The 21,575-nt window shown below is 42.0% G+C and overlaps 2 protein-coding genes across 3 annotated transcripts in view; one reads left to right on the forward strand and one right to left on the reverse strand.

The window, feature by feature from the left end:
* The window catches only part of CCDC146 (coiled-coil domain containing 146), a 64,384-nt gene extending 49,428 nt beyond the window's left edge, over positions 1 to 14,956 (forward strand). The window contains 8 exon segments of the mRNA XM_037387494.1: positions 1,298 to 1,386; positions 1,500 to 1,664; positions 4,061 to 4,285; positions 4,915 to 5,143; positions 11,308 to 11,436; positions 12,970 to 13,107; positions 14,510 to 14,696; positions 14,699 to 14,956. Coding sequence (XP_037243391.1) covers positions 1,298 to 1,386; positions 1,500 to 1,664; positions 4,061 to 4,285; positions 4,915 to 5,143; positions 11,308 to 11,436; positions 12,970 to 13,107; positions 14,510 to 14,696; positions 14,699 to 14,949 — 1,413 coding nt within the window. The 3' untranslated portion in view covers positions 14,950 to 14,956.
* Positions 14,957 to 16,443: 1,487 nt separating this feature from the next.
* LOC119148002 (gamma-secretase activating protein) overlaps positions 16,444 to 21,575 on the reverse strand; it is a 49,982-nt gene continuing 44,850 nt past the window's right edge. For both annotated transcript variants that reach the window (XM_037387492.1, XM_037387493.1), the window contains exons 28-31: positions 20,900 to 20,961; positions 18,864 to 18,968; positions 18,621 to 18,714; positions 16,444 to 17,581 (exon numbers count right to left, since the gene is read on the reverse strand). In XM_037387492.1, the coding sequence (XP_037243389.1) occupies positions 17,481 to 17,581; positions 18,621 to 18,714; positions 18,864 to 18,968; positions 20,900 to 20,961 (362 nt within the window). In that variant the 3' untranslated portion in view covers positions 16,444 to 17,480. The remainder of the gene's footprint in view (positions 17,582 to 18,620; positions 18,715 to 18,863; positions 18,969 to 20,899; positions 20,962 to 21,575) is intronic.

Here is a 21,575-nt window from a genome sequence, read left to right on the forward strand (position 1 = left end):
CCTTATAGGCTCTGATTCCCTATTGTTCTTTGAAGTTCCATCACAACACAGGAAGGTGACGGTACTGTGGTGTTTTATTGCTAATTTATGGTGCAGTGCAACAGTATATTAAAATATCATGCCCTAGTTGAAACACGGTATTTTCTTTCAAAGCGTATTTTCTTTCAAGCCTATGGAATAAAATGAACAATTTTGGAAAAAAGAGGCAGAAAAGTAGACAGCCTCAATTGAGATTCTTGGAAGTACAACTGCGTGTTTTATTTTACAAATTACTAGAAGATTAGAAGATAAACAGAACTGCTACTCATTCCAAGGAGAAGCAGCAGGTTTTATTTTCCTGTTATATTTCAAGGCATAAATCATTACATTAGTTTGAAAAAAAGGGAAAGAAAACTTCCTACTGGCTAGTTCATGTGTTTGCTGCCTGCATTTTGCTGGTGTTATAATATCATTTATGTGCTGTAACGTCGCACAGTATATACTAAATGCCAAGTTACTGTATAGGAACAAACTATGCTTCCTCAATGTATGTCTGTATTCAAATACATCAGTTAAGCTACCCTTCTAGCACGCTGGGAATCTTTGACTGTCTATAAAAATAAAACAAAGAAACATGTCAGGCTTTGTACCTTCAATAAAAATCAGCCCATAAACAGATAAAAAACCCCAACAATATAAATTGGTGAACACAAAAGTATGTCCAGAGTTGCAACCTAACATCTACCAGCTTTTTCTAATACCAGTCTCCTCCTCCTGATACCAGTGGGAGGTGAGAAAATGCCGGTCCATTGAAGGTTAATGACAGGCTAGTAAGGACTGAACACAACTGAAATGAGAAAATCCAGAGCCCTAAAAGAATATAACTGTACCATTCTACTCAGTCAATGAAAAATGAAAAACAAATCATCAATGATTTCTGGAAAGCCAGAAAAGAGTTAAAAAGAAATTTTATTTGAAAAGGTACAATTTCAGTGGGGCATATACCAAATAATTATATGGTGATGGAACTGAGAGGCTGTTTAATAGAAACAATAGAACTCCAGATACAAGGGACTAAACATTTTAAGATGCAGCATCAAATTATCCATATTAATAAGTCATTGTAAGCTTAATATATGTAGAAAAACTCTGTTCTTCAGTGTTGTTACGATAAAAGCATTTCATTATAATTAAAGTTCTTAGAATAATCTCACCTCACTGTCTTTTGCTTGTCTAAGAGGAATAGCTGCTCTGAGTCATTTCTTTGAAGATTCTTTGATATATCTAAAGTGCTCACTGAATTCTATTTAAATTTCAGATACAACTCCAAAATATTATTAAAGAAATGAAAAGAAAGGATCTTGAAATAAGAAAGTATGTAAAGAGGAAAACAGAAATCAAAAAGCGGTAAGAAAATAACAATACATTAGCTGAAAAATGTCTTTTAAAGCAATTTTTATCCAAGTAATGTATGCATAAGATTCTAATAATCATTTCTTTCACACTTGTAATTTCTCCAGACTCCAAGGATTTGCTAAAATGTATGATGTTATCCAAAATGAAAGGAATAAATGTATAAACTTGGTGCACACCGCTCAGCAGAAAGCAAGTGAAATTAAAACCCAGGTAAAATTGCAAGGAAATGAAATTAAAAATTTACGGAATACTGTTTTAACCAAGGAAAGGTGAGTTTTAAGTAAGCTGTAAATTACAATTATAGAAATGTAAGATTAGAAAGCATTTTAAGAGATTCTAGTCCAACTTCAACTATGCCTATATCATCCTTGATAGTTATCCTGATTTTTAAAACCTGATTCAAAGAAAGACATTTAGCAACAACCTTACATAATCTGTTCCGATTTTTTATCCCCTTTTTTATTTATTTTATATATATATATAATTATTATATATATTGGGCATCACTGCATGGCACAAAGCATTTCTGAAGTTTGTCTGGCTACTCCCTCACTTTCCCATCCTTTGAAGGGATAAATTGTCATTGCATTTCCTTTGTATCACAGTTCTCGAGCCTCTAGCATATGCATTATCATGCTGTTTCATTCCATATGAACAACACTGTTGTACTCATACTTGCTATCCTTAGGAAAAAAAGAAGTCCAATACATATATGATTCCACAATGGACTGGTGCATGGTACTATTAAGTGATTCGCTAGCTAGTAATGCAGCTAATTATTGAATTAGAACAAAGTGGGTTCTTGGTTCAAACTCAAACTGAAGTTTATTGCATAACATTTATTTCAGATAAAACAATGTTTTCAATTTCCAGGCAATCCTAGTCAAAACGAAAGGTTACATTCACAACAAAAGAGGATGAGGCAGAACAGTTGGTGCTCGTGACTACTTTTCCCTAGACCATGATGTAGTGGAGGTATCTTTTTGCCATCTCGTCATCCTAGTGATGATGTTCTGCAATACAGACAGAATGACAATGTCTCTGAAATCAGTAGTTGGGAAAGTAGTAAGATAGTGAATAGTTAACTGTGTGTGCAAAACAGCACAGCCAAAGCTGAGTAGTTGAAAAATAATTAGATTTTCCCAAACCGTTTTTTTTTCGGTGTCAAAAAATTGCACAACCAGACCAAAGTATGCATTCAGGATACATTCACTCAAAGTGTATTGTGAATCTCTGAGTAGCTTGAATTCAAAGTCATGCTGGAGGTAGCTAGAAAAGAAGTAGAATGTCAGTGATTTAAGTGATTTTGTCAAGATGCACAAGCTGACATTTTGTGGTAAAATTTTTGAGGCCTTCCCAGTCAATTACTAATGAAAGGAGAAAAAAAAAAAAAGGCTAAGAATGCAGCTATATGTTGTCTATGTATCAGAAATATCTAATTATCACAGATGACCCTACTCTAGTACAGATCCAATAGACATTTTCATCTCTGCAACACTAGATTTAAAACTAGCAAGAGGTATAGACTTTTCAGTAATTCTCTTGACTATGGAAAGTGTTTTTAATCCCAGTAATAGGCTTTAGCATCCTACTATCACTGACTTAACTGCAGCCTACACAATCTGGAGGACAGAGTATCAGTCCAAATAAGGCAAAGGTTTTTCAGAAAATATTTAATACCACATTGCATTTCTGCAAAACTGTCATGCTTTCAGTCTGAAACTTGCTTTACAGAAGTTTAATTCAATTCAGTAAACCCTGTGGAACTCAGAAGTGTTAGACACACAGGGGAAATGAAGCAGAAAGAAGCTCGCTCACTGCTCTGTATACAGTAATTCAGCAACTCAGTGAAGGATCCCATGAGGGCAGGCAGGATATTTCATCTGCAGTTCTGTATTCTAACAGGAGACTATGCTTCTCCTTTCACTACCTCTTTTGTATTGACGTGAATATCCTCCCAGTGTAGATAAAGTACAGTCTTGATCAAGAAGATCAAATGCAGTAACTCTTAAGTTGTGAGCAAATGAATGATCCGTGTGGCAACAAGAATCTGCCTTTTAAGGGAGGGACCCTCATCTCCTGGCCAGCAAGATGGCTGGAAATAATGAGTTCTGTTCTTCATTTTTAAGGATCTATAATGTGATCTTGTCACTAACTTTTCATTATGATTTTTTTTTCTTGTCTGTCAAACAGGGAAAATTATCATTTCCTTTCTTGTGTGAATATTGTGGTACGTTGTTTTATAAACAGTAAACCTGGAAATATTTTAATTGCAACCACAAAATTATTGAAATATCACTCCTTAAATAAAAGGGAAGGATTTCTACATATTAAGACTTTGCATCACAGTTTATGCTTCTGCTCTTGAACATATTTCTTACGGCCCCTTGGGCTACCCAGCAGAGAAGAAAAGAGCTGCAGTGCAGTGCTCCATTTATAGCATTTTTCTTGGGCCATAGTCCACTTCTTTTCAAGCTGGCAAGAGCTTGTGGAGAGAAGCTATTCTCAGAGAGTCTTTCTACTTCTTGTAATGCTTCTGGGAAGCAGAGTGACATAGAAGATCCTTTGTGTATTTGAGGAATTAGTTTAAGCTCTGCTTTTAATTGCTGGAATTGCTTTCAAATTGAAATGACTGAAAACTTTCCTACTTTCTGTTATGTTAAAGAAAATTGCAGAAACAACATCTGAAGAACACAAATAATGTAGCAATTACAGTCAGTCTCAAAAGTGATTATTGCAAAATTGTACAAATCATGCATGAGATGAACGAAAAGAAAAAGCAACGGTGTCTGGATCTTGAGAGACTTACCAATACAGTCACCTTCGTTGAAGAGGAAATTGTGCAGCTACGCAAAAAATGTGAAAGGGCTATTCAGCAACAAAATGAGAGGTATACATGTAAATTTGATGTAATGTAGTGTTTCATTTTGACTTTCATGAAGCAACAATATTTTTCAGCTGATGAGTACTGCTAGTTAGGAATACTAAAAAGACTGCCTCCCTACAATGTTTCACTAAACAGCCTGCCTCACCGCGATGTCAGTGCTGTTTTGCATTACACAGATGTTGTTTCTCCATTGGTGACAAGGTTTGTTCCTCAGAACTATTATTAAAAAAATTATGGTGGCTTGGCTACTGAACTTCACCTTAAGAACTTGTAGCCTCCCGCTCCATTTATACTTTATGCACAGATAAGGTACAAAAATGCAGATGTAAAGCTCCCTGATCATGTTAATCCATTTTTAAATGTATGCTGTGGAAGGCCAGAAGAGCTTTTAAAATTATATGAGAGACTAGAGTAACCTTTGCAATGGTTTGTTCCCTGATTTTCACATTGTAATTATTTTGTTACCTGTTTAAAGTGTTGTCATGATATTAAATGAATATTCGTGAAAGCTTTGTACGTTTTCCCAGATTATTACAATCTTTCAAGGTCACCAGTTATGTTCTTGAATGGAGTACACTGAATATGAGTCAATTTGTTAAAAATTTTACCTTTTCATTTTGGGCTTATTGCAGTGGTCGTCTGCTCAGAGATCGAGAAGAAGAAATAGGCATTTTATATGAAAAGATAAACATGCAAGAGATGTTGTGTAGAAATGGAGATATTGAGATGCAAGTTATGGATGAAAAGATTAGATTCCTGAAGCTGAAGGAAGATGAGAAAAAGAGACAGATTAAATTGTGGTTCAAGGCTCTCCCAGTGAAGAATGCCCTGGATGCACATCTGGTGGTACTTCAGATACAGGTTAGTGGGAAAGAAAGCTTTTTTTTGTATTATTTGTATTATTCTGTATTTTAAAACCTAAGGTAGTTTCATAGGAAAAAACGTCTGGATGTTTATTAAAACAAAGTTCAGTTTATTAAAGTCTATTAAAACCTGCCTAGCCAAACATCGATACACGTTTTTAACTTCAGGTATGTGAATTTCTATGCTTATATGTACTGGTTGATGCACTTTGTTATGCACATGGAAAACACTTCTTGGGTATGGAATCTCAGCTAAACCACCCCATAGCGTGAAATGTCAGTATGACTAAACAGGAGAATGGGAGTCATTGGGAAAAAATGGGAATGTAGATAAAATTTGTTAAAACTCTGTTGATGGGAGTAGGTGAAAGGGCAGGAGATATACTTAGCTCTTCAAATTTCTAAAATAATAACTCAATTCACACTTGACCCTGAGCCTACTCTAGAAACTCTGCTGCCTACAATGATATAATCCCCATATATTTTCTTCTCCACAAAAACAGTGTAAGTTTTAGTTCTAGTTACAAAATGACATTAAACAACTAACAAACTGCAGCGTTTGGAACATTCTTTCCTTGCTTTCTGAAATGGCTCATTTACTTATGACCTTATCTCTAGATGGTAATTTTTTCCATACATATTTTGTCAGTGCCTGCACAAAATCGTAAATTAGGGTGTACCATTGCCTTTCATAATTGCATTGATAGAAACTGTGACTTAAATAGTGCTTGCACTGTCCTGTTTCTTCTGACCTTTTAAAGAAATTGTATGCTTCACTAAAAGAATAAAATGTACAATACCTTTTGCAAACCATACCCCAAAGAACTTTACAGTGCTACTACAGATCTAAATGAGCAGAGGCAGTATGGAGAGAAAAAAAAAAAAAAAAGAGGATAAACTAGGGGGGGGGAAATAAAAAAGATGTCTTCAGGTAAGATTTAGAATGGGGCAAATAGACTAACAAAATGCAGATGATTTCTGTGAACTGACAGTGTCAATCATGAAAATTCTTCTGTTCTGCATTCATAAAACTTCTGCATTCAGATGATGGTTCAGGTGGAGCCTAAAATCACCATTACAGGGAGGCTATTGTTACAGGTGCCTTAAATCTTTTTGAAATATTGACTAAGGTCCAGGTAGACAACACCCACAACCTCTGCCTCATCCACTAGGCAGGTCACCTTGTCATAGACAGACATCAGGTTTGTCAAGCAGGACCTGCCTTTCAAAAACCCACACTGGCTGGGCCTGATCCCCCAGCTGCCCTGCATGTGGCACGTGGTGGCACTCGGGATGTTCTGCTCCATAACCTTCCTGGCACTGAGGTCAGGCTGGCAGGCCTGTGGTTCTCTGGATCCTTCTTCCTGCCCCTCCTGTAGATGGGTGTCACACTGGCTAACCTCCAGTCTGCTGGGACCTCCCCAGTTAGCTGGGACTGTTGGTAAATGATGGAGAGCAGCTTGGCGAGCCCCTCCCCCAGCTCCCTCAGTGCCCTCGGGTAGATCCTGTTCAGCCCCATAGACTTGTGTGTGTCCAAGTGGAGCAGCAGGTCACTGACCAAGTTCCTTCCTGTCCTGGGCTGTGGGGACCTCATTCTGCTCCTCGTCATCCCTGTCTTCCAGCTCAGGGGGCTGAGTAACCTGAAGGTAACTGGTCTTGGTATTAAACTGAGGCAAAGAAGCATTAGGTACCTCAGCCTTTTCCTTGTCCTTTGTGGCAATGTTCTCCCCCGCATCCAGTAAGGATGCAGATTATCCTTGGCGCTCTGTTTGTTTCTAATGTATTTGTAAAAACATTTTTAGTTATCTTTTATGGCAGCGGCCAGCCTGAGTTCCAGCTGGGCTTTCGCCTCTCTAATCTTCACCCTGCGTAACTGTGCAACATCCTTGTAGTCCTCCAGAGCTGCTTGCCCCTTCTTCCAAAGGTGGTTAGCTCTCCTTTTTTTTCCCTGAGTTCCAGCCAAAGCGCTCTGTTCAGCCAGGCTGGTCCTCTCCCCTGCCAGCTTGTCTTTCAGCACGTGGGGATCGCCTGATTCTGCACTTTTACAACTTCTTTCTTGGGTAATGTCCCACCTTGATGAAGTCCTTGGCGAAACGATTCATTCAGGCATCTTGCAGGTTACACTCCTCCTTATTTGTCCAGGTAGGACGGTAGCCTTTCTTGCAACATGATGTATTGATTCATCTTCATGTAAATGTATGTAACAACCCAACTCTTTTTTAAAGAAAGGGTATCACATCAGTTCACCTTGATTTCGTATTTGTACAGGTAATTTTTCCTGCCTAAATGTAGTACCCTGCATTTGTTATTTAATATTATCTCTTTTGTGCAGACTTTTGTTCAGACCAAGATAATTTTGAATTTGAATCTTCTCCTCCAAATAGTATTTGCAGTTTCTCGAAGCTTAACCTCATTCTACTGATGTAGTACTTACCTTATACTTTCATCAAGAACCCATTTCCTTAACTTATTTATGAGAATGTCGTATGAAACACTATCAAAACTATATAAAAATCAAGACATATGATAGCTTCTATTTATCATCCACACACCTGTTGTTATAGTAGGAAATCGGTCTGGTTTGGCGTGACTCAACACCTGTGTTGGCTGTTATTCCTACCTTTTTCCTTTTCTAGCTACCTACAAAGAAAGGCCAATGATTTGTTCCAGATTTATTCTTCAGAAAGTGAAGATAATTTATCTTTAGTTCTATAGCTCCTTTCCCCCCCATTTTTAAAAATAGGTATGATATTTTCCATTTTCTAATGCTCTACATACCTCACCTGCCTTCTCTGAGGTTTCCAAAATAAGGACCAGATCTCCACTTCTTGAGACCAGTCCCTTTATCTAGGCGTGTTCCATCTTGTCTGTTCATCCTTCAACAATTCCTCCTGACTGATTACAATGAAACGTAGAAAAGCCTGTCTTGTAGTGCCTTTTCATATCCCCTGTATCAAAGCATTCCAAGAAAGGAGGGGTTTTGGTGTTTTTTTTTTTTAAGACTTAGAACTCAGATAAAGCGATAAAGCCTTGTCCAAGAAAAACACTACTAATTAGGAGAAAATAAAAAAAGATGCCTATAGTCACCTCACTTAAGCAGACAGAGAATAGCATGGTTATCTCTAAATGGGCTTTGTTTTCTGTAGTTTTGGATTAAACTGCATCTAATCACTTATAATTCATATTGCATTTAAAACTAAGCCTAGTATTTAAGTTGAACATGAAACTTCTTATGCTCTTTTTTTTTTCCTGGTTTGGACAGCATTTTAGCTGCAATAGTCCTTCTTCTCTAACTAACTATTCAGTCCTGCAAAATTTTACTGGGTGAGCTGTCCCTAATCTCATTAAGGTACCACTGCCTCCAACAAGGCATTTTCACCGGAGTTAGTGGTTGAGAAATTTGGCCCCAGACAGGAAACATCCCTGGAAGCATAGCTGCATCCTGTTGTTTATGCTGGTCCTGCTCTTACATCCTCCCACTCTTTTTTATGTATTTTTGGGCTTGAGTTTTAGTTTATAATGAAAATAAATCTTTCAGCACCTAGTTATGCACTGAATTGTGGTTTGCCAAGGAAATTGATCATTACAGTCATTTAAGGTTTTTATTTTGCCTGCTCTTAGACAAAGTGTAAAAGAAAGAGCTGTGTGATGCTTTTTTACCAGAAAAAGAAGTATTTAAGACAAATGTTCCGGTAAGTAATGTTCCATTCTGACCCGAGAAGATCTGTCAGCTTTCCCTTTTCCAGTTAAACATGACTTGTTAACTTCAGTGAACAAACTCCATCCCGGTAGCAACATCTAAACATTTACTTTGTATTTTTGATGGCTGTTCCTAACTTTGTGAGCCAGTGACCACTTCTTTCCTAAAGAATACCACCACCTGCAAATAGTAGCACCACCTAGCATTTACAGCAACTTACTTGGGTTATGTTTTGTCAGTGCTAATAGATCAAGAGTGGAGTGACAACGCACTGACAGATGGCCAGGTGCATATTAAAGCACAAAACCCCAACACTGTCAGTCTTGCAAATCCAAACATGAAGAAAAGGTCCCAGTCACTCCTTCAGCGAGTATTTATGCAAAGCATGGATGTCCATCGAGTGTATTCTGGGAAGCGTTATTCCAGGGGAAGGTCTCACATCAGAAAGGTCAGGGAACACCTGCCTTTCTGGGTCCCAGGAGTATCACATTGTTCAGTGTCACCACTGAGTCACTTTGGGACACATGCCTGGGAACTTTAACGTGGAAAACTTGGATGCCTGTAAGGATGAGACCTTTAGTGCTAATGAGTGGGAAAGTGGGACTTTCAGATTTAACTTGCAACCAAACTGTCAGGCACTTTGTCATGGTTTAACCCCAGCTGGCAACTAAGCAGAGGGCTGGGGAGGAGAATCAGAAAAAAGATAAAACTCAAGGACTGAGATAAGAATCATCTAATAATTGAAATAAAATAAAATAAACCCAACAACACTAATAATAACAGCAATTGTAATGAAAAGGAAAGAAAAGGGGAGAGAAATAAAATCCAAGGGGAAGAGGAAAAGAAACAAAGTGATGGCCAGTACAGTTGCTCACCACCCACAGACCGATGCCCAGCCAGACCCCAAGCAGCGATGGGCCAGCCCCAGGGAACCCCCCCAGTTTATGTACTGGGCGTGACGCGCTATGGTATGGAATATCCCTTTGGCTGGTTCGGGCAGCTGTCCTGGCTGTGTCCTCTCCCGGCTTCTTGTGCCCCCCCAGCCCTCTCGCTGGCAGGGCCCCAGAAACTGAAAAATCGCTGACTTCGTATAAACTGAGAAACAACCAAGAACATCTGTTATCAACACTGTTCTCACACCACATCCAAAACACAGCAGTGCACCAGCTACTAAGCATAAAATTAATTCTATCCCAGCTGAAACCAACACACATGTGCATCCTCCCTACATCCCTAAATGGATCCTGTGGGTCAAAGAGAAGTTTGTGGGGAATAAAGGAAGACATCACCCCAGAAGCTTGGTGTATTCCTGAGAACGAAAAAAGTAGCCCGAGGAAAAGAAGCAGGTAGAACTCAATTTCTGGCAGACAGCAGGGTTTACCTCTGTCCTGCAACTGTCACACTATAGTTCCCTTTAAAAAAAAAATAAATTAATGGCTCATAATCTTCCATGTTACCCTCCCCCCTTCGCAGTACAAGGAAACCTTCTCTGTTAAAGTCTGTGGGATCAAGCTCTGGAGGTGAGTTAGGTGGGGATGTGCTCCCACCATCAGTCTCAGAGGAACCCCCGGTGCCCACCGCAGCCCCTGTGCAGCCCCCTCCACTGCTGGAGGCACCAGCTGGGCCAGGCTGCAAAGACCGGGGGAGGGGGAAGGAAGCGGGTGCAGCAAGGGCTCCCCCCCCTCCTGCTGCCCCTCTCCCTCCTCAGGACAGGAGCCACAGCTGGGGCAGGTCTCACAGCTGCTAACCGTGGCGGTGGAGGGGGGCCTGAGCCCCCTCCACCATGGCCCAAAGGACATAGTTTGGCAGCACCCGCCTGTGGCTTTACATCCAGGCCACCCAGCAGAAACTGGAGAAGGTATCGGTCCCTGGGGCAGCCTCCTTCTGACTTCCCAAACATATTCAGAAGGTGAAAATCATCTCCTGGTCCAGGGCTTTAGTCGTGATACCTGGTGGCTCAGAGAAGAAGCCTCTTCTGTGTGGCTGAATTATTTGTACACCATTTCAGGTGGTTGTGTTGCACGTGGAGAAGGGAGTCAAGGGAACGAGCATTCAAGACATTTGAACTACTAATAAGATGAAACTGATTTATATTTATGTATTATAGGGATGCCCTTCTGTGACACAATCTACCGTTTCTCAGATTCCTGTTTGTTGGCAATGGGACAGGAGGATGATGTATGTCCACCTCTGGTTTTGGAGGGAAATGTTTCCCAGCGTTTGGCTGGTAACATTTTGTGTAGCCCTACAGCGCCCAAGCGTCCCACACATCTCCCAGCAGGGCTGCAGGCCTGCCTCCAAGCCCTGGTGCTGGCAGCGCTGCCACCCCAGTCACTTTCGTGCAGTTCTGCTGGTGCAAATCAGAGACAAGAGACCTTCCATCTCCAGCCACATAGCAACACATAGCGGGGCTTTTGGCTTCTTGTGTGAAAAAATAACCCTTGTGGCTTTTTATTTGCTAGTATTCCCAGTGCAAGGACAGGATTAAATGGATGGAGGAAACCCTTGCTGACCCCACAAATGACAGTAGAAGGCAAGACTTGGGAGGGAAGGACCCGTCCCCACCTGAGCTGCTAAAAAAGATTGAGCAGGTAACATCACTTCTCTTATCACAAGCCATCCTGCTATGACCGACTTCTTTTAGGAAAAGAAAACAGTATCTTTTTAAAACAAGTTTTCTGTAACAGGAATTAAAATAATTATGACTAGCTCATGGGAACTCCAGCCCAGCATCTGCTTTCCAGGACAACTGGACACGGGACATTTTGACTTTGAGCAGAGGCTGGAGAGGGGGAGCTCTGTGTGAATACCTGGCTCCGCAGCACCCTCTGCTAGCTGCACCGCTCGCATCACGGGCACTTCAGCGCAAACCCTCCCGCTTCACTACAGAAAAGCACAGCAAAGGCAGCAGAGGGAGATAAATACAGAATAATAAACCACTGACAAATGAAGCCGTCGTTATTCTGCCACTGGCTCGTAGCTGTTCCACCACTATGCACGGGGTGCAGTCCCACTACCCCCTTGGCAAAGCCCGTGTGTGACACAGAACCAAGCATCCTTCTCAGGCTTTGGCTGCACTGCCGTGTTTCCGTGCCGAACAGGGAGCCGCAGAACAGACCTTCATGGCAGTGGCAGCCAGGCCGGCCAAGCAGCTGCGTGCCTGGCTGCAGCACTGCCAGCGGCTGCAGGAGGGAGAATGCTTCAAAACGAAGCATTAGGTCCAATATGAAAGCCGATTTCAGGGCACCTCCTGTATGGCGCGTGAGGGGAAGGTAAAGGAATGGACTGACTGACTGTGGTATTTTTGTCTGTCCCAGTTGTAGGGGCACAGAACTCCCCCCACTGCAGTTGGTGTTCGGGGGATTCATGCGGGGCTGAGAAGGTGTTAGGGTAACGGCAAGCCTGGAGCAGTACACACCTAAGTCCTCCTTTTGAAATCGAGCTTGTAGGGATTTACATGAATGCTTCTGCTTGAATTACTTGAGCTTTTTGCTTTGCTGCCCCATATTCCGTGACAGGAGGGAGCTCTGCATAGCCAAGCAGGCTACAACACGGCCCTCTATTACCAACCTGCACATTAAAAAGCTGGGTCGAGTCCTGACATTTAAATTTAAATGTTCTCGTTCAATCTCCTTGTGATTTTAAAGTCCTTTTAATTGCACAGTAGTTTCTTTTCTTAGTCTTTGGAGGCCATACTTTTTTTTTTTTTTTAGAAGCAGGAAGGAAAAGGTATTTAAAGCAAGAGCCAAAACCTTTTTATTATTATGTCCCCAGGAACTAGAAGATTTTTTTTTTTTTTTTTTTTCAGAAAAAAGATCACTAGAAAAAAACCCATTGCTGTCAAAACACAGCAAGACAGTAATAATGCTGCTGTCACCCCTGGTCCCCCAGAAGGGCCTGGTCTGATGTGGAAGAACTGTACGACCGACAGTAACCAACTGAACCAACCTTGGCCTGATACTTGGCAGAGAGGGTGAAAACTCTGAGAAATCTGATGGTGAAGTGATTATTTATGGCTGTTCATGAGTATTATTTCAGCAGCTCTCAAAGCAATCACAAAAACACCTTGTGCTGCACCTTCCCCTGTCACTTACCTACACCCTGTTTACTCCTTCTCTATGCAGCTAGAAGTAGAGCTAGTACAGAAGGAGGAGAAGTTGCTGGAGACAGACTTTCTCTACAAGCACATTTCCCGGTTGACAGACAGAATCCGTGCTACAGCAGAGAATGGAAAGCAGGACACGCTGCTGTTAGCTAAAAGGGTAAGAAGGGCATTGCACGCTCTGCTTGCCAGCCTATACAAAATGAAATCATATCTAGGCAAGAGGCAAGATGACTCACTTGGAAATTACAGAAGTGGCTGGAAATATTGACAGGCAAATCATATGTTAGTCTTCAGAAACTACAGACAATTAGCAGCAATGGTGATAGATGTACTGAAAGCATTAGGCGAGTGTACTTTCTTAATGAAAGAAAGTTGCACCATAAATAGCACCTTTCACCGACATACCCGATTAGCTCTTGCTCAGGTAGATGCTCACAAACTTGGTAGAATCCTGCTTTTGCACGTGTACTTAACAGCCTTTCCACAACAAACACGTCAAAGGCTAAAAAGCAATAAGAAAAAGCCAGGTAAATTTTGCTTCGATATATAAAAAGATAAGCCTGATATCTGCCTCAAAATTTCTTTGTTATTTAAGTAGGGAGCACCACACAGGAAAGAAATACCATTTTCAATACAATCGTTTTTATGTAATTATAGATATTGTCTTTTAACTGCCAGTAATACTGTTCGGGGAAGAGCAAAAATCCTCCAACCCCCACCTCCTTAATGAAGAGGCTGCAAATAGAGCAGAGCTGAGTGAAAAGCAGAAAAAAAAAAAGTGTGAGTAATTAATGTAAACCAAGGCCAGCCAGGGTAGATTCCCCCCTCACCCCACCCCCTCAGGTGTTAGATTTGGCCCTTGCAAAGGCTTAAACCAAAACACATCCTTACAATAAATCTTTAACTTTCCACAGAAAGAGAAATAACATGGGTGTTATTTGGATTTCTGAAATCATGGCCACAGGCTAATAAACTATGGTAAAAACAGCAGCGTGCTAAAAGTTTGCAAGTGCTCTGACTCACTCAACTCTCTATTAGTCACTTGAAAAAGAGTATTTAAGGTTTGTTGCGGTTTTTTGTTTAAACTATCTCTACCCAGACTCAAGGACTCCTTCCCATTCTTCCTTCATTCGCCCACCTGCCTAGGATAACTTGACAACCCGCAGCCCTGCTGTGTCCACATGATGACGCAATTATCTTGTAAGGATCAGGCTTATTACACAGTTATTACAAAGTCATTTGTGCAAAAACTCAGGAAGAATTGGGGCAGTGGGCCTTTGAGGGCAGCAGGAGTTCTGCTGTTCAATGAAAAGGGCAGGGGGTAATTACAAACTCGCTTTTCTGTATCTCATCTCGGAGTAATTGTGACTCCTTACGCTGCCAGTTCCTGCGGTTCCAAGCAGACACAGAAACACAACCTGTTTCATTAAGTCATTTTCAAGTACAGAACTATTTTTTAAATCTTTGTCAAGCTGGACTTGTTCTCACGTACATAATGCTTACCCAGGTGTCATGCCCCGTGTCTAGAGGGAATTGTTACTTATTGTTACTTATTCCAGACAAACGAACTGTGGAAGATGATAAAGGACAGAACCCGTAAGGCGATGGCTCTCGTTGCCGAGTTATCCATGAAGCAAGCACTTGCCATTAAACTCCAGCAGGAAATGAAAGACAAAGAACAATTTCTGACGACTGTTTCATCAAGCATAGCTCAAGGCCTTCCCCCTCCGAAAGAAACAGAAGACCGTTGAAGATACTACACAACAAGAGGATGCAAAAAGAAGCGGCTGAAGCCAGAGCTAAAGTAAGTTTTTGCCATACGTTGCGATTAGATCCTCGGCCCCGTCTTTTCACTGCCCCAGCTCACCTTTCTGCCAGAGCTGTGCTAGCTCACTGCGTAGCTCTTCGCCGCCACACACGGAGCTCTGGGAGTCAGTGGAGGGGGTGGCAGAGGCAGACGGCTGCTGAAGCGGTACACGGTGGGTTTGAGCAGTTTTAACCGCAGTCTGGCGACACCGCTTAGAACCGGTCACCGAATCTTAAGCAGCGAATACACTAAAAGCCAGACTTGCCTTCTGCTGAAGCGGTTTGTGTGGCCGTGGTGTCTCGGCAGGATGGGGCAGAGAGTCGTCGCTGAAGTTCTGCTTCCCATTTCATTTCAAGGTAAAGCTGCAACAGGTGGGGGGTGGGGTTCAGGAAAAATAAGTTTAGTGTCTTCCACATAACAGATGCGGTGAACATCGGATCAGAAGTAGCGAGGACAGAGATTGCTGAGCAAGACGGCGAGGGGAGGCAGGGCAGCGTTCCAGGTACTACCCTGCTGGATACCATGCCTCCTTAGCGGGGACAGTCGGTGATCCCAGAGCAGAGAGCTCCCAGAGAAGAAGCAGTAGCACAAAACTGAGCCGGGCATACTGTGGGAACTCCTGCTGCTGGGAAATGAGCTTTGCTATAGGAATCCCTTAGCTGATCACTCCAAGGGAATCTGAAAGGGGCGCTAAGCTGCGGCAGGAATACACTGTGCATGCACTTCAAGAACTTGAAGTCACACAGAAGTGCTGCAGTAAAACTGGTTTAGAATAAGAAACTTCTCTGTCATTAACACTTCTCATGCTGTGACTCAGCTTCCTTTCAGTGCTGCGGACACAAGCTCACTGCAGTAACCGTGTTCAGGAGCCACCGCTGTCAGCGCACACAGAGCCCTGTTTTGAAGCATCGGATCTATCGTCTTGTTCCTGAGATGTTCTGTGCACTTATTACAACTTTTAAAAGTTCATCTAATCTCCTTTCCTCACAAACAGCAAAAGCATCACAGGCTCAAACCGTATACTATTTAAAAGGACAAACTCACATCGACGTGGTCAGTAACTCATTGCTTTCCTTTCAGTACCCCTCTGGGTTTCCAGGTCTGCGAAGGACTGGAGTGACGGTGTTCCCTTTGTAAGGCGTTCTGCATGTTGGCTCAGGAGACTACCGGCATTTTAAAGCGTGTAAGCACAGTGTGATCAAAATGCGTTACTTCCACAGCGTGCTGCAGAAGAGGAACAAGCTGCAGCGCCCGGCTCCATCCACACGACAGCTGAACAACGCCCAGCCGCCTATATCCCGGATGACGAACACGGTCTCCCAGTGCCACGGCCCTACGGCACCCTGGCTCCTTTCACACCACGTGAACCTCGTTCGAATAGGAGACAGTTCAGAAAACCTACTGTAAGGCCAATTGAAATGTGAACAGACAGCACCTACAGCAGGCAAGGGTGTTACTGAATCCGGAGGGTCAGCAGCATTTACACTACAACGGAGGAATAGTTGTTAGCGTTTAGCCAAATTCCATAGTGAAAACAAAGTAGTAATTAATGCCCAAAGCGTAGCTCAATAGTCAGTGACACAAGTTCCCTTCTCCTGGCTAGGAGGAGCCTGGTACCCCAAATGCAGCACAGCATTTTAAAATGTTAAGAAAAATAAGCGATACTTACTACATACTACACTTATATTTTTTTTCCAGGTGAAGTTTTATTGCATCTGATTGTATTTTATAATACATATAATTAAAAAGAAATCTTCTCTTGTTATTAATATTATACAAAGTCCCCACCGGTTATATAAATAAGCCAACATAGCTTTCTACAGTCTGGGATTGGAGTTCATGCTTACCAGATAAATTTTAATTACACTGAGAAAATGATTCCCTCCCTCTGTGCAGTTCCTGAGAAAGCTAACGGTCTTGCTCCACTGATGGCAAGGACAAGGAAATGACCAGGCACTTGCCGAGCCACTCCTGAGAACTGGAATTTTTCATTTCACTGGTAAGGAACAGAAAGCACCGGTGGAAAGTACTCAGGGAGAACATCAGAGGTTGTTACTGAAAACCTCCAAAATCTGTCAAATTGTCAATGAGCTTCACTACTTTAATAGCCTGAAACTTTGATAGAGTTGGTTTTAAACCAATAAAGACTGCAGATATCCTACGTGTCAGAACTTAAATCTTCTCTGCATAGCAAACTGCTATTACTATTTTAAAGTCACAGTTCAGAACTTAAAAAAAACCCAACCCCCAAAAACACTGGTTCAGTTATGTACCGATAGAAGTTGAAAACAAAGGAAAAACAACCTCCGCAATTTCTTCCTGAAGCTGAGGTTTGAACTGTAACACTACAAGTTGTAAGGAAAGAATTAAGTAACACTCTGTCCAAGCCACTGTTAAGATACATTTCCAAAGAACTTCCTTCTCGTCCTGTATTATAGTTCCACTTATTTGACCACTTCAAAACAAAACCACAGATCTGTTTCAAACCTGGGTTTGTGTCAGAAGTATTCCTCCAGGACTTTTCTAGAAGTTGGGAATTTCAGCCTTAATACATTGGACCAAACACTATTTTCAGCGGCTTATGTCAGTAATGGTGGCTACCCAAAACTGCAGATTATTTGGGAAACAACATGATATTTAAGTTTAAAAAAAAGTATTTGTTTGCAAACTTGTATACTTTTATATGAGCACTACAGTTCGACAGTCTTCAACAGCATGTTATTTCAGGAATGTTCGAGGCCCAAAAGCGTCACAGTGTGTTTGAGTGCCGTTTCCTCTACAAATCGTATGTTAACATGGTCTTGTTTTTCATACGGATTCATACCTAAAAAACATAGTGAGAAAGTTAGTATTTACGAACACTTAATCCCGCACTCTATTGAACATCTTCATCTAAAATACCAAAAGATAAGTTAATAGAGGGAACAGTGTTTTCATTTACACCAAACACCTGCAGCTTTCAGTGGAGTCATTTGGATGCTCCTCATGGCAAAAACTTCCCTATTAGTGGGACGTAAGTAAACGATATCCCCTGCAGAGGGGAGCCAGACCATCTCTGGAGGCCACTAGGGATTTCCATACGTTGCATCCTACACTGGAGATCCAAACCAAGGTTTAAGCACAGTGGCTATGTTAGTGCTAGTACATAAAATGGACCAGGGCGCAGCCTCATATACTTCTATATGGTTTAACTTTTCTTCCTCCCCAAACGGGATGACATCCATACACGGACAATCTTGTTTCAGCCTTCAAGTCCTTACCCTGACTTTTATTTTGCTTACCAGTACAGGCATCGCCAGTAACGCTATTGGCAGTCCAATGCTTCCCTTAAAGGCACCTTTTTCAGTGGAATTCAAAATCTTCAGACGCTTTGGTTCACTGTGTGCAGCAAGTGCCCTAATCAGCTTGAACTGCATTTCACAAAAAGGAACTGCTTTGAGAAATGCCTGTTACTTCAGCGCACCTCCTGATCTAGCGATGCGGGTTCTCTTTTCTGGGGTGGAACATCTGATTTTGGTTGCCTCAGCCACCATGCTGCATAAATGAGGAAGCCCTTCTCCCTTCTCCCCGCCTGCATACAGAATTACAGCGACCACCACACTGTACACCGACCACATTTCACTACGAGTTCCGAAAAATGCAAGTTTGCTAACCGGATCCAACACAGAGAGGACTCAGAGGAAAGGATATGCAGCGAAGAAGCCCTCCGACAATTCCCAGCAGCAGAAAGACAACCAAACCCATGTGTTGGGACATCACTGGAGTTTTAGGATTCGGGCATTTCAACATAGTCAGGATACAGCCGAGCGTGAGCATGAAAGGGTAACAATTACTGGTCTTCCAAAGCAGAGAGTTAGCATTACCTTCATCCTCTATCTCTGCCAACACATTAGTCAGGTAGTTCAGCGGCAAAAACTCTACAGGGACCGAGCGTCTCTCAGGGACAGGCCTGCTACACTGCAAGGGAGAATATTTCAGGTTAGTTCAGAGTCCCACAGTACCAAATTGCAGTGTTATCTTTAGTGTGTTATAGTCTACAGCAAGGTCAGGAATCTCAACACCGTCAAAGCAAAAGATTACCAAAAAAACGGCCTGTGTGCTCTTACCTGCCTGTCCCCGAGCTTCTCAAGCAGAAGTTTCACATATTTCCGTGCAATGAAATTAGCATTTATCGGGTGATTCCAAAACTGACGAACCTTTTGACCAAGAACCTAGTAAGCAAAAAACCAAAAACCCCAAACCTCAGAACATAAACACAGGACAGTGGAAATTTAGGAGGGGGAAAGGAGGAAAAAACCTGAAACAAAATGCAGGCTGTAACACAGATGCTTTGCTTTCAGACACTGATGACAGAAACTAAGATGTCCTAATTTTTAGCTGCAGAGCCTTCCTTTCATAGCCAGTAACTAAAAGATTACAACACGCTTCCAAAACATGGGGAAAAAATCAAAACCTTGCTACACAGTACCCACCGAGTTACTCCGTTTCATCAATCAGTCTTGTCATTACCTCTGTCCTACTTTTGCATGCATACTTAAGTATTAATTGAGGCTTAAAATAACCCTTTCTCCTTTATTGTGGCTCTTTAGATCCATTCTCCTCCCAAAGAATAACCCAGATGCCCCACTCCTCAATGATCCATTCGGAACAGGGCTTCTCTCAGGCTTAGTTTAAGGAACCTGCAAAAGCAGAATGCCGACGGAACACAATCTGCATCCCATTATATAGGTCATCATCTTGGGAATTGATAACATTGATTCACAATCCCAAAAGCAAAACGGATTCAAAATCAGATGTCCCAAAGCTTCCAATCCTAACTAATAAGCAAACAAATAGGAACACACTGTGAAATTAGCTCCACCTTCTGCTCTTTTCCCTACCTAGATCTTTTTTCACCCACCCTCACTTTTTAGTTGCATTGCAATCCAGAGTACTGAAGGGGTTCATTTGGGAAATGCCATACAGTTTCAACAGTGCCTAAATACTTGCTTCTGATGCAACTGAAGTCACCTACTGAATCTAACCTGCTCAGAACAGTCCGAGTCACCCCAAAGCGTCCTTTTTGGCCAACAAACAATTATCTGTGTTTTTTTCCAAAAGCTGTAAATAGATACAATAAGGCACTGAGTCTACAGCGCGTAAGTAGCAGTACACGTCCCCTAAAGCACTCACAGCTCAGCCCTTTGCTTCCAGTCGGGGTTGGAATGGTGCTCCCCACCCACCCGGCCTGGGGCTGACCCCAGCTCACCAACCCATGCCCAAAGCAAGACACAGAAGACAAAGAACAGCCTGTGTATTTCTCCTTCCCTAGCCCTCCTCCAAACTGCTGCCAAAGAAAGAAGCCCTTGTCAGAGGAAAACTAAAGCAGCACTTCTGGCCATCTGAACTACATGTAGCAGCTCATAATGAGCAAACAATAAGCAACTTGAGAAAAGCCTGTTCTACAGCAAGGCACACCCCACGGGGGGATCCCTGGTTTCCCTCTGCTCACTGTGACGTCGTGCTTCCTCTGCAGTGCTGTGCACTAAGAACAGAAGGGGAAAAGGAGAAGTCAACCTCCCATTCTGTTGGCACGTTTAAAGGAGCATCAGTAATTAGTTCCAGCACGTGGCTAAACGAGTCACCTTACCAACAGACAAGGCTGGGAGATTTCAGAGAGAGGGGGATCTTGTAATTCAATCCTCTCCACAGTTGTGGTACAATCAGATTTTACAGCTTTTACTGTACCAGCTTTTGAACATATTTGATAAAATGTACAAAACCAAATGCAGGTGTCACAAGTGAGAAAGGCATTTGTAGATGCTAAGAAACACACACAACCCCCCCATGAATACTCTCTAAACCCTGTTAAACCCTTATTGCTTTATGCAGACAAGTACTCAGCAGAACAGTGTCAGTGTTGTCTGTTTGATTCCTGTAAGGTACTGGAGACGTTGTGAAACACTACGGGCAAGTTGTAATTTAAGTTACCAGAGTACCCTACGGGTCACGAGCAGCAGATGGAGAACCTGTGGAGGATGAGGATATATCTGTGCCCTATTCGAATCACAGCTAAGTCCTCCATTGGCTTGATCCCACGCACAAGGAGGAATTTCCTATCGATTCCAAACTCCAAGAAATTACATCCGATGTCATAAGTTACCTCGGGAAGCCTCATGACAATACTGAACTTCAGTTTTTCATTCTTCTCAGTGTCATCCAAATCTGTAAGAGAAAGCGAGTCAAAAACCACCAAAACAAAGAACAAACCAACCCCCAGCAACCACATCGCTAAAACTTTCAACTTTCACTGAAGACATTCTGAATAAATATCATCCCCATAATGAAATGAAAATTTATTTTGAAATAATGGCTATGAGGACTGTTATTTACATTTATACCATTTAATACCATTTACATAAATATTTTTCTGTGTATTTGCCCATAACCTCATATTTTATGCGACAACTTATACAGTAATTTAAACATGTTTTGACTAAGTAAAGCTCCAATATTTATAATATTTCATTTATCAAGACCAGGCGCAGATTAATACAGTATACTGTGTTGTCTCTTTCTTGAACACTGGAGACACAGCACATTACAAGGGAGCACAGCTGCAGCTGTGATGACATGCATTACTGTTAGAGAATCTTACCCCAGCGCTGCTTCGTCCCAGGAAACTTATGCTACAAGTCCCCTTTCCTCCCCTCTGATCTAGAAAAGGCAGTTAACATGGGTGTGATGCCAGCTGTGCCTGCAACGGGCAATTTGTCCCACTCTCCATTTTATTCCCCAGTCATCCCTACCATACATGTGCTGCTTTGCTCCTAAGCCTC

The sequence above is a fragment of the Falco rusticolus genome, chromosome 5 (assembly GCF_015220075.1).
Source record: "Falco rusticolus isolate bFalRus1 chromosome 5, bFalRus1.pri, whole genome shotgun sequence".
NCBI classification, from domain to species: domain Eukaryota; kingdom Metazoa; phylum Chordata; class Aves; order Falconiformes; family Falconidae; genus Falco; species Falco rusticolus.